The sequence below is a fragment of the Thermobia domestica genome, chromosome 10 (assembly GCF_964235325.1).
Source record: "Thermobia domestica chromosome 10, izTheDome1.hap1.1, whole genome shotgun sequence".
Lineage (NCBI taxonomy): Eukaryota > Metazoa > Arthropoda > Insecta > Zygentoma > Lepismatidae > Thermobia > Thermobia domestica.
This window is the reverse complement of record NC_137463.1, coordinates 187,757,975-187,771,469: the sequence shown is the minus strand read 5'-3', so window position 1 is coordinate 187,771,469 and position 13,495 is coordinate 187,757,975. Positions and strand designations below refer to the sequence as shown.

The window sequence follows — 13,495 nt, the reverse complement described above, 5'->3', positions numbered from 1 at the left end:
TTTTAAAAACAATTGAGTGTGAATATTTCTTTTTAAAACAAATATCCCTTAGTTGGGGCAACTCTCCTGGAATTACCCTAGATAATATGCTTACATTAAATTATATTCTCGAGTATGTTCTGTTTGTGGTAACATTGTCAATCTAAGTTTAGTGTTACAAGGTAACCAAAAAAGTTCTTGTCGTTTTGGATGTCCCATTAATCTTGCGCTCACAGAGAGGAAATGAAATGACCCAACATGGCTGCCAAGCGATCAGGAGTTAGTCTGACAATCAAATTTCAGTAATACTGGCAGGTTGCGCATCTACAGTAGTTATAGCTCGCCCAGTGTCGAAGAGAAATGGAGGAATCAAAGAAGCTTGTTCGCGTTTTGTGTGTGTGTGTGTGTGTGTGTGCGTGTGTGTGTGTGTGTGTGTGTGCGTGTGTGTGTGTGTGGTAGGCTTGTCAGCTGCCGCATCAAATTTCCGCATATACCAGGATTTGAGGAGGATGCCGTAAATGAACGCACCTCACCAACAGGCATTGGTTCCAGAAATTCCGTTCGGAAGATGTTTCTTGCAAGACCGTTTTTGGTTATCTTGTATATAGAAATTGTGTACGGCGAATATTTAATTTACAACCAATTCGTGAACTGTTGTAACGACGTCAAGGACCTGGACACGTATTAGCTCGTGATAGTTTTATCTGACTCTATTTTCAGAGCCAGTTAGCTCTGATGGCGACGAGCCCATTTCACCTCGCTCGATTTTATTTATTCCTACTTCGTGAGATTCCATGTTCATATACGTGGGAGGCCCGGGTTCGATTCCCGGCGGGAGCTCATGTGGTTCGGATTCCACGTCAATCAGTAGGTCCACGTCTCATGTAGCCTTGCTGCTGAACGGGACGTTAAACTCAAAATCAACTCAATCAACTCCATGTTCATATACGATTGTGTTAGATGTAGTGCGTTTTACTACAATGACCACTGCTCTAGTCTCTAAAATTTTCAGAGGGTATACGCTGTTTTGTGATAATTTATGACTGTTGTAAGAGACTTGAAGGCATTTTAATGAACAAATGTAAGTTGTATGTATTAATTAATTCAATTAAAATATAAAGAATACATTACTATCTTATAGTCTGAAACAGAAATGCAAATAAGCAACAAAATTTTACTCGCCCAAGAAGAAAGTTACTAGCCCACATCACACAATAGAAATCATTTACTTACCTTCGATATGATAAATACTCGCCCGCAGCGACGAACCGCTCGCCCCGGGCGAGTAGGCAAGTGGTTATTTGCATCCCTGGTCTAAAAGCATAATTTCATGCTATTTCCTTGATAACACTCCTTACTTCAATCACACTATTAATAACATAAATGGGTGTAGGTATGAAGAAGGAACTAACTCACTCCGAAAAGGAACAGAAAAGGTCGCGCCGGATTTTTTAAATGACATATATTTGAACACGTGTTAAGAATATGAAAAAAAAATGTGTAATCACTTTATCACTGGAGTCATGGCCCGATTAATTAAATAAATAAATATAAACGAAACAAAAGTAGAAAGTACTATACACTTTGAAGCAGAAGGTACACTCTAATGATTAAGATTATGCAGAGGAAATACGGCTTGTACCGCCGTGTACCCTCGAGTACAGCCCTGACAATGACACGGTGCGTAGACTGTCGGAGTGAAGATTTCCCATACCGATACAGGATGCTGTCGAGGGGTGCAGGGCAAAGTGAATGCTCCTGAAGCGTCTTATATTATCTAGTTTTATCCTTCTAGTTGAATGGGTGCGCTTCTATGAATATTGCAAAATATCACACAATGGGTCACCGGGTCACTTGAGTCACGACTTTTGTCCGGGTCAGCCGATCTGATTCTTTCTTCTCAGACTCACTGACTCAAACTCATCTGGAGACCCAGACAGACCTGCTGATCCGAACAGATCCGACGACCCGGAAACAGCCCAAGGGCGCCGATTTCTCTTAAATTTGGGGGAGCCCATTCAGATGCGGATATATGAGGATTTTAAGACAAGTTGCACTCAAATCATGCCAAATATTGTATATTCGTAAATACAATAGGGAGCCCACATGAGCTTTGGAGGGGTCCGGGCCCTCCCCCCAGAATCGGCGCCCTTGAAGCAGCCCAAATAGCATCTCTGCAACGTTACTGCAAATGTTGATTAATCATGTTCACTATTCGAGTTGCAACATTCATTTGTTTCATTCTCGGTGTGACATATACCAGTTTTGAATATTTCATGCTTTCAAAAATATAATTTAATGTTTATTTGTTTTCCCATAGGTGGTATTTAAACATAGCCTATACAAAAAGAATTAACAAAATATTGTTTAGGCTCAATGGTATCTTATAACTTATATTCTAAGACAGTGCTATTAGAATCATTTATTCTCGCGGACCTCGAAACACAGTTCGCCATTCAATTGTGTACTCCTAAAATTGTTTCAAAGAAATTAAATCGAAATTATCTTATTAAACTTAATACACATGTTCTGTTAATTATAAACGGGGACAAATAGACCCAACAATCAGTGTGCCAATCAAAAAACTATTTACAGGGCGATAAAGTGCACATCCAAAAAAATTAACATGGGAAATTTCAAAACATATGGAAGACATCCAGTTCTACTGAGGGGGATTTTCCCCTCATCCTCCCTGATAATTCACACACTAAGGACCATGTGAAAAATTCAAAAACTAAGAGTAACTTTAAAACTAACCTGTTAATGAGATGATTGAGCTTGTTTCCGGAATGCCAACTCCTCGATTCTTGGTCGAATCTTCGAGAGTGCAAGAATCGGAGTTGATTGTGGATTCAAGCCATTTCTGTGCTTTGTTTTTATTGATGATTTGATTGATTGATATTTTATTGATTTCGAATTTCATTTGCAGTGAACTGTCGACGGACATTTTCAGCAGACCCCCTGAAGCAGCATTACGTACTCCCAGAAACATCTTCGAGTAGCTCTGGTTAAATAGCACTGTTCTAAGCGACAAGTTTTGCAGGTCGATTAAGCTCCGAAAAACATACAAATCACCTTTTCTATGATTCTGATGTATTTGCACTCTGATAAAACTTGTAGATACATTTTAGTGCAATGCTTGATAGAGACGCAAATAACAAGCGAGAAAGAGAATTATATTTAGCTAAAAGGCAAAGAGAGAGAGAGGAGAAAATTATGTTTGTTAGAATTGCGTTAGTAGAGTAACATACTCCCGATTTGCATAACGACTTTTCGCTTCCGGGCCATGGGTTTATGCAGGTGACATCGGGGTCACTCCGAGTCATGGGTATATCCGGATCAAACTGAGTCACTCCAGGTCACTCGGTCTGGTGTGTCATGGGTCTGACTGCCTCTGGGTCTCATAGGTTACGGATCCATTCCCTCACTGATGTAGAATATTGCAATTGCATGCACATTGACGTACAACATTTAAAAATGTTACTAACTTAGAAATACTGAAGAATATATACGTAGGCCCTAAACATTTTACCATAGAATGACACTCTTCGTCTAAAGTTTTTCTTCTTACTTTATTTAGTTAAAAAAAAATATATATACAACATTTTTACGTTATTATTTGAATAACGTAAAACCGGAACTGCACTTAAATATAAATTTTGTTCTATTCAGGAAGATTAACGCCAGAATAAACGAAAATTTATATCACTATTGTTCTTCCAATGCAGGACACTTAATAGAGTTTAGAATGGCGTTAACATCGAGTTCACCACAGGTTAGTATCCGGACATCTCGCTCTGGTTTCTCGTAATATGTCTTTTCAGCTTCAATTGCAGAAAGTACGTCCATTCCTTCTACAACACGTCTGGAAATATAATAATAATACGATCAATTGGTTTTGTTTCCAAGTTACAGCTGGGTACTATTTGTCCCTGGAAGCTTTATAATATTTGAGATGTGAAATTAGATTATTTTTCAAAGTATCTAAGTCGGAAAAATATTAAATTGCATTCGAACTACGTAAAGAAACAAAGTTTCCTAGTTACAAACCCTAGAAGACTTTTCAGTTTTAAAGTCCTTAAGTGTGAGCCTAGATCATTCCCAATTCCCGCAGATCTCTTAGAGGGGAAATGCACTTTTTTCTTTTAATTAGCGAAAACAAAAACAGTAACACACAAGCATTCTAAATTTTCTAGTACTTTGTCTTACTTATACTTGATTTGTTATCTGATAAAACATACGAATAACAAGAATACAACATTTCCTTCCTACATGCACTTTAACGTCAACATTTCCACAATAGTGACACAGAATTGGATGCATTAGAATTTAATATATCTTTGAGTCTCAGGACTATATGAGGCGTGGACAAATTAACGTGGAATCCGAAACATAGGAGCTCCCGCCGGAAACCGAACCCTAGTCTCTCCACCGATAACTATATAGATACGATGGACCTCACTGAGACAGAATTATACAGCACTCTTAACTAACTAACCAACTCTTTGGTCTATGGAATCCGGAGATTCAATGCCGTGTTCACTAAAACTCTCCATTGACTGCTGTCCTTAGCTAACTGGATCAATTTTCTACTTTGTATTCCTATTTCTGCGAGGTTCATTTTAATATCGTCCTCTCATTTGCACCTAGGTCTTCCTAATGATCATTTTACAATTGGATTTCCAGTTAGAACTTTGAAAATATTCCTGCTTTTTTCCATTCTGACTATATGACCTGTCCACCTTAGTATCCTAGGCTTGATGCCCTAACAATGTTTGGTAAACGGTATAAATTATATAGCTCCTCGTTATGAAGTTTCCGCTATTCCCCATTCCCGTTCCTCTTGGCTCTGAATATTCGTCTTAGGATTTTATTCTCAAATACTTTCAGTTTGCGTTCTTGCGATCATGTTTCACAATCATACAGAACAACAGGCATGATTATCGTTTTATATATTTTAAGCTTCGAATTCCCCGACAGAATTCGCGACGACAAGAGATTTTGAACTGAATAATAACACGATTTCCCTGCTTTTAGTCGACATTAATTTCTTCGTAAATATAGTTTTGATCTGTTAATATTGATCCTAGTTATTTGAAAGTATCCAGGTTGTCGAAAGTATGATTTAATATTTTGAGGCATCCATAATTTGCAACATAACTATCCCGGCGAGCTTCCATGTATTTAATTTTCTCTGCATTTACTTCTAACCTACGTACGTCTCGGTAAATATTTAATAAGACCTCTGCACTTTTTCTATTATTCTCCTATCATCCCCTGTGAGATTTAAGTCATCAGATTACGCCATAAACTGCAGAATACCATTCAGCTTTATGCCCTGAATTTTCCTCTGTTTTTCCTTATAGCATACTCCAAAACAAAGTTGAATGATAATGGTGACAACGCATCTCCTTGTTTCAGGCCATTCTCGACCTGAAAGCTCGTATACAAGAATTTTCCTACTCAGATTTTACTTTGGGATTAATTTAAACACATCTTAACTGTACAATGCATAGTGGGATAGATATGGGTCATAGTAGGTAATGTAATCTGTGCTTTCCTACATAAGGGTGTGTAGTTGCTAATGCATGTTGAACCAGATTGGGAACGTTCGAAGCTACTTGTAATTCCACAGTTTCTTCTTAAATTGCACTTTAAGCGTACCGGTACTTCCGTTACTCATTTTTCTTTTTTCTTGCAAAACTACTTTTTTCACAAAATGTAACATTATGCATTGTAGGGTTAATTAATCTAACTAGATTTTTCGGTATTACAAATTCTGTAAGAATGTCGTACAATGTTTCCCTCCTAACCGAGTCGTAGGTGTCTAAAATCAATAAATAATTGATCTACCTGGGAATTGTATTTTTATTTCTTTTCGAATATTTGTCGAATGGTAAGTATCTGGTCGGTAGTTGATCGATTTCACCTAAATCCGCACTGATAATATTCAATAACTTTATCTGCGTATGCAATCAATCTTCTAATAGAAAGAGGCTTTTGTAGGAGGTTGACAGAAGAGTGATTCATCAATATTACTACAATCAGTTTTGTCGCGTTTCTTGTGAATGGAACAATGATTGATTCCTTCCACTCTTGTGATAATTACTTCTTGTTCCAGATAAGGAAAATGAGTTTGTGTATCTTGTTCCAGATAAGGAGAATGAGTTTGTGTATCTTGTTCCACAGTTTTTTCTCTCTAGCTAACAGCCGGAATTTCGTCTACACCCGGGGATTTGTGTTCCTTTAATTTCTTTTTAGCGATTTCTACTTCTGTTTGGTTAGGCTATGGAATATATGTTTCTGCTGTGTTCATTTCATTTTTTACACAAACACTAGTATTTGGCTACTTGTTAGGTACTACCATGAGCAAAATAAATGACGCGTCTCTTTGTTTTGAAGTTTTTTGAAAATATCTCCGTTTTCTTTATATGTTCGAAATTTCGGAAGGTTTCCCCAGCAGGACAGGTTAATAACAAACCCGTTTTTAATATTTGTGTTAGATATTAGCTTAAAATAAATAAATTAGAAGCAAAAAACATTAAACCGACAGAAATCTCGAGAATTACCAACTCTGCTAAAGTGGGAAATTTTCAAGAACACGAGGGAATTCTGCATTTCAACACGAAGCAACGACATCTATGTCATTGAGAGAAATGTGGATTAAATCTACAAACTAAACTTTTAACGAATATTTCTAGTATGTCTTATTATATGCATTATCTGCAAACTCCAAATATATGAATATATGCTAAGTATTAACATAAAGATAGAGCAAATAGTGGAAATTATCTATGGAAAAGGACGAATTGGTAGGACGATCGAAATGAAATATCGTCTTTACCGGAACAGGCTCAGTTCACGAAAAAAAAAAACAAATAGCTGAGTTAGTTAAAGTAGCGAGTCTGTATGCTGAAGGTAGCGGGTTCGATCCCATGGAAGTGCCGTTGTCATTTTTATCACTACAGTACGGTTATTTTATTTATTTTTTTATTTGGGAAAGAATCAAATTGTAACGTATGTGTAAAATTCATGACGATACCTAAAAAAGAAAAAATGCCGTTGTCGCACTTGCATTAGCGTCCCTAATTTTGTTTGCAAACAGTTTCGTAATTATTTCCCTGTGCTCACTGCTCACCATATGCTCGCTGGCGCATAACGAATGTTTCCCAGGAAATGTTAATTCTAATTTGGAGAATTTTATAAAGTTTCACAATATTTCTCACTAGATAGTCTTCTATCTACGTGTTTGGATATTTTGATAACAGATGTCCCTATTAAATGTTTAATTTTCCCTAGATGTTTAATTACGGAAAAGTTTTACAATGTATTTGTATTGAATTGAAATTGTTTTGAATTTACTACATAAGGTAAGTAAACCGAAGGAGGAGAACTCAAGTAACTGATATTCTACGTAAAAGCAACCTATTGTAGAATGATGATGCTTCTTACCTTCAGCACATAATCTTTACGTTAGAGAGTCAGACAGAGAAAAATCCTGGTTTTTCCTCCCCTATGACCACCCATCTGAAACCTCTACATATCATTGTTCGTCTCACAAAATTTCGGTGCTCCAAAAACATTCAAATAATAATAATAATAATAATAATAATAATAATAATAATAATAATAATAATAATAATAATAATAATAATAATAATAATAATAATCCTGAATATGCCATCCTTACATAATGTAAGGATATCTTAGTTTTCTAGTTTAAATCTTAAATATCTTAGTTTAAAATGCTTTCTTTAGTACTTATTTGAGCAACCATGTAGGAGGGGGTACGACTTTTTATTTTGCCCCTCTCATTTCAGTACCCTTCCAACAGAAAGTAATTTTTGATAAGCAGGACAGACAAAATGAATAAGAAATATATTTACAGCATCCTCTCCCCTTTCATGATTGGAATATCACGTAATATTTTTTATACTACGAAAGATTGCCCTGTGCGGTTAGGGGTAGGTAACTAAAAAAATATCAAATATATAGCGCCCCTTGATTGTAATATTACCGCTTCTTTATTTGTACGAGGGAGCCCCTACACAATCAAGGGTGACAAAAAGAATAGGAAGAGTGTCTATTGATTCCAGTGGTGGATCCAGCACGAACTCCTGGGGGAGGGGAGGGGCGGGGAAGTGAAACATTCTTTTGATGATGTGAAGCTGTCACAAATTACCACTTAACTAAACTAAACAATAGTGGGGTGAACCGGAACCCAGTCAGTTTAAATTGATGTAAAAGTTTAATTTTTGGCTTCATATTAAAGTTTTGCTTTCAAATGAGAATTTCAGTCCAAGTGGTCAATGATCAAATCTCGTGGGGCTCTTCAGTGTAGGCTAATACGGCCCCCTTATGAGAAAAGGCATAAATATTAACATGTTTATAACTTTCGAATTTTTCGTCTATTTTAAAGAAATATTTTGCTTCGTAATAAAGTGTTGGTTCCAAATGACAATTTCAGTCCGAGTGGACAATGATCAAATCTGCGGGGGGGGGGCTCTTCAATATAGGGGGCTACGGCTCCCTTATGGGAAAAGGCAAAAATATGAAAATGCTTATAACTTCCGAATTTTCCGTCTATTTTAAAGAAATTATTGGCTTCATATTAAAGTCTTGGCTTCAAATGACAATTTCAGTCCGTGTGGACAATGATCAAATCTCGGAGGGCTCTTCGGTGTAGGGGTTTCGGCTTCTTTATTTGACAAGATTCACGTAGTTGATATTGCAAAATTGTTTTGTATATATGAGTGGAAACTTGCACCATTTGGTTAATTTTAACTCTTATGTTTTGCAGATTCATATTCCAAGCAATAGTTACTTCGCAGAGCTAAAAGAAGGCGCTTACTAGTTTCATTAAAATGAAATGTCTTTTATGAGAGGAGCAGACGAACGAACAGGCACCCAAACGTTGGTTGAGTCATACTGTTGAAACTCGTTAAGCTCGCTTCAATTATTATTATTATTATTATTATTATTATTATTATTATTATTATTATTATTATTATTATTTCTATTAATAATAATAATAATAATAATAATAATAATAATAAAGCATTGCAGGGACCTTTGGTGCAGGGGGTCCGTGGCTCGATTCCACTTCGTGCCAAGTGAAATTTGAGGTGGACAAATACCGTGTGCATGGGTATGTGTTTTCTTGAGATTTTCCATTTTCCTCCCACTTTCTTCATTTCACCATTTCATTCATCATCATTCTCCCTTAGCGTAGGTGCATAATCGTCCAACGTTAAACTAGATATTGCAATTTCAATAATAATAATAATAATAATAATTAATTCAACTGAAAGGACTGTAATTTATGTGGACAGCAATTATCATAAATATGCAACCATTATAACAACAATGCTTTGAGTAGAAAGATAATCCTTTCCAAGTGTTAACGAATGCGCACGAGATAAGACATGTCTCGAGAAAGAGACGAGACGCGCTTTGTGACATCCAAGATAATACGAGGCAAATGTTTTGGACACGAGATAGCTTGTAAAATGTCTCGTCTTGTCTGGAATGTCTCGAAAACAAAAGTCTAAGTTTTAAAATTATTTTTCAAGATCTATTCTCTCAGAAGTAGTTCTCTGCCTTAAAATTAATAACGGCATTTGTGATTTAAAGGCGAGTGCATATAAAAGTGTGCCGGACGTACCGGAAGGACGGGTGCGAAAACTCACATTTTCGGTATGTAGACGCCATGAAACATGTAAATCCGTTGAAATCTGAATTTGATATTATTTTCACAATCACTATATTTTCTTCTCTCTTTTGTCGCTCGAAAAAGAAAAGCCTGAGTTTACCACAAAAAGCTAGGGAGTTTCTCAAAAAATATTCAATTACAGGGCCACCGCACTAAACTTTTTCAATTCAATTTCTTAACTGTGTTAGGCCGCAGTTGTTACTGAAGTGTGTATTTGGATAATACGAATAAAATTATCGTACTATTCAAATACATCGAATGTCAGATTATCGAATAAAAAACTTCGATTGAAGAAAATCCACATTACAAAACTAACTCACACTTTGAGCACATTTTCATTAGACATATAATAGACCAATTAATGCAATCATTGTTTATGAAATATGAAAAAATCAAATGAGTCACTTTGGGAAAGTCGTTCAAAAAGAACACGTCAGGAGTAACCTACATCTTGTGAATTGTTTCGAACAATGAGTTAAGATATACTTTTGGTTATTAATGAAATATTTATTTGCGAAATTTGAACAAAATCGCCTGTCGTTCGAGAAAATTGTCGGGGAAATAACCTTGACCCCAAAAATAAACTATCCATTGTAATTGTTTTTCATAGAAATGACTTATACTAAAATATAGGGTTATTAATGAAATACTTATTTATGAATTATCAATAAAATTGTCCGAGTAATTTTTGAGAAAATCGTGAGGGAAAAATTACTCCCCGAATAAACTATCTCTTGAGGATTCTTTCAGGGTAAGCGAGTTATTCCATATTACTAGGTTTTTAATGAAATATTTATTTCTGAGTACGAACAAAATTGCTTGACTCATTTTTGAGAAAACCGTGGAGGAAAAGCACCCCCAAGAGTAATCTACCCCTCGCATATTTTTCAGGACAAACGAGTTTTGCCATATTGTTCGGTTATTAGCGAAATATTTATTTTTGAAATATGAATAAACTCTTTTGAGTCGTTTTTGAGAAAATCGCCCAGACAACATTCCACCAAGAATAAACTACCCCTCGCATTTTTTTTAGGACAAACGAGTTATGCCATATTGATAAGTTATTAATGAAATCTTTATTTATGAAATATGAACGAAAACAGTTGAGTCCATTTTGAGAAAATCACTGAGAAAAAACTCACCCCCTAGTATAAACTACCCCTTGTAGATTTTTCTCAGATAAATGCCTTATACCACAAAATAGGGTTACTAATTAAATATTGATTGATAAAAAAAGAAAGAAAACAAGATCGTTAGAGTCAGTTATGAGAAAATATCTTTTTTCTATTTTCATCGTACAGGAAACTACCCTTGTTTTGGGAGTAGGAGGGAAATAAAAAAAAACTATAGGAAATACTATGAAAATCTTAAACTAAAATTTGGTGCAGATAAGTTGAACGGTATGGCCTCTAGGCGAGTGCACAGAAAAGTGTAGCGAACGGACGGACGAACAGATAGACATGTATCGAAAAATAACTTTTTCGGTGTTAGGGGCTATAATACGTGTAAATTCGTTGAAATCTCAGATTTGATTTTTTTTTCGAACACCATACTTTCTTCTCTCATTTGTCACTTCAAAGTAAAGGGAACTCAGAACTACAGATAAGAGACACCTACTTTTACACATAGACATTTATTGATTTAAAACTGTTTTAGTTTGTGTCATTTCACTTCCATTTGAAAGGTTTTACAATGATTAACGGCATACTAATGACGAGAAGTCTAGACTGCATTACAGCCATCAGCCTGTTTTTACTTCTGCAATTGTTAACAGCTGTAATTTCGTCCAAACGCTACATGAAATAATTTTTGGTTGACGTCATTGTGTTACTATTTTAGTATTGTTCTCTTCAGACTTGGTTGAAGTTTTGTCTTAACGGTTATACATTTTTTTTTCTTATTTCATCGTTACACATAAGAATAAAATGTGGTGATTGGATAGATTCGAACCTACGAACATTGAGTTTTTATTCTTCAAACACATTACCAATGGATCAAGCTTTGTCTTCACGTTAACGTACGGTTACAGGGTTTATTACGATTTAAATAAATTGGCTGGCTGTTAGAGTTTCCTGCTCACATATTTCGATAAAAAATTTTCATTGCTTCGTAGATACGTAGAGCAATGTTTAGATACACATTTTAGGAGAGTGCATTTTAATTTCATGCCAGAAAAAAGCTGGATAAGTTTTAATAACATGTTTCATATGTAGTTCTCAATAATAGACTTGTTGTTCGGGATGACGTTCCAAGGTTTAGCATTGACTAGCAGTTTTTGCTATTAATATCCCTTCTAGCAATATTGGCAGCGGACAAAAGTTAGCCCGTGTTGAAGCTTTTTGCTCCTAATTTAGTTATTTTACTTTATTATTTAACGAATATATTGAAAATTGTCAGAGACACGTATGCAGTAATTTATTTCGGGACGGGTCCGACTTCAATATTAGGATAAATTATACTAAAATTTTAAAAGATAATCCCCAAAATTAGGCTAAATTTACAGAAAAGTTGGGGTTTCAGAGGGGGTCCGGACCCCCTGGACCCACCCCTAAATGCGTCCTTGTTTGTCAGTAACGTTTCCTCATTTTGAAACACTCAAAAACTTCGGATAGACTATATAAAGGAAAACGAGTTATTTTCGATGAAATATCACTTCAAAGATACGCGTCAGTTTTATTGCACATGGTGGTATCCCACGCTCACAATGGCAAGAATTCCTTTCCTCTGATTCTCTGCTATTGTGCGCTATCGAAAGATTAGGTTTGTAACATATTACTCCTACGAACAAGCATGACTGGCAGATAGGAATACTGAACACAACTCCAGAGAAATGCATGCCGAACTTACGTTTATAGCTACGCTTTGGTGATTTGCCCTCAAGGTCAATCGAGTGGTAATTCAGTTCCGTCTCTGTTCTTAAGCCATGTTCGTATTACTTCGAACAGTTTTGATAATGAAAAGCATGCCTCTTAATATAACAGACTTCTTTCGCGTAAGAAATCGAAACTCAGTTGGTCAGAGCAACTAGTCTGTACGAATTAGGTTGTTAGTTAGTTAGGAGCCCAGTACGAGGAAGGGCTTTTATTACTATTGTTTTTATCTTTTTTATGTGAGGAAAAATCAAATTGTGACATCGCGATATCAAATGTATTTGATTAGGTAGCTTTGTCTTAGCTAAACTTTAAACATCAGTAACCGTCGAAATTATTTCACTAACCGATCACTTACTGAACATTTCAAACATGTCAAGCCAGTGGCATAACATGAAGGTTAACCTCTCCTCCGCAGTCCTTAGTTATGCGTCCGTACTTTCAAGGGCGGACTAAGGGCCGGGCGACTGCCCGGGCGCCAGAGAAAGAGGGGCACCAAAACGCGCCTCAAAAAGTAAATTTTATAATGTGCTTTCTACTGACGTTTTTGGTTTATATTCTTGTAAAGTAGTGGCAATTATATGATCTTTTTCCATTTCACTATGGAAGAAGAGAGTTTCATAGTACTAAGGGGCCTGTATCGAAAAATGGAGAGATGGCATGTAGAATAAAGAGTGCCGGGAATTAAGTATTGTTTGTTTGTTTGCTTGAGTTTAGCATTCCACGGTTATGCCTTAATGGGCAAGGGAGATGTGGATACTAATTATAGTGGAATTCGAACCACTTTTATCGTTCAACAGTAATCCACCGGGAATTGGACCCGGTACCACAGAAGGCAGGCGTGCTAGCCACTAGACCAGGGGTGTGGAGTTGGTATTGTTTATAGCGGGCCATATTCTTTGTGAAGTTTTCCTAGGTAATGGATTTCTTTTTG

The 13,495-nt window shown here is 36.1% G+C and overlaps 1 protein-coding gene across 1 annotated transcript in view; it reads right to left on the bottom strand.

The window, feature by feature from the left end:
• Nucleotides 1-3,532: 3,532 nt before the first annotated feature.
• Nucleotides 3,533-13,495, bottom strand: part of LOC145661709 (uncharacterized) — a 119,017-nt gene continuing 109,054 nt past the window's right edge. Inside the window, exon 7 of the mRNA XM_081727040.1 lies at nt 3,533-3,844. Within this exon, the coding sequence (XP_081583166.1) occupies nt 3,688-3,844 (157 nt within the window). The 3' untranslated portion in view covers nt 3,533-3,687. The remainder of the gene's footprint in view (nt 3,845-13,495) is intronic.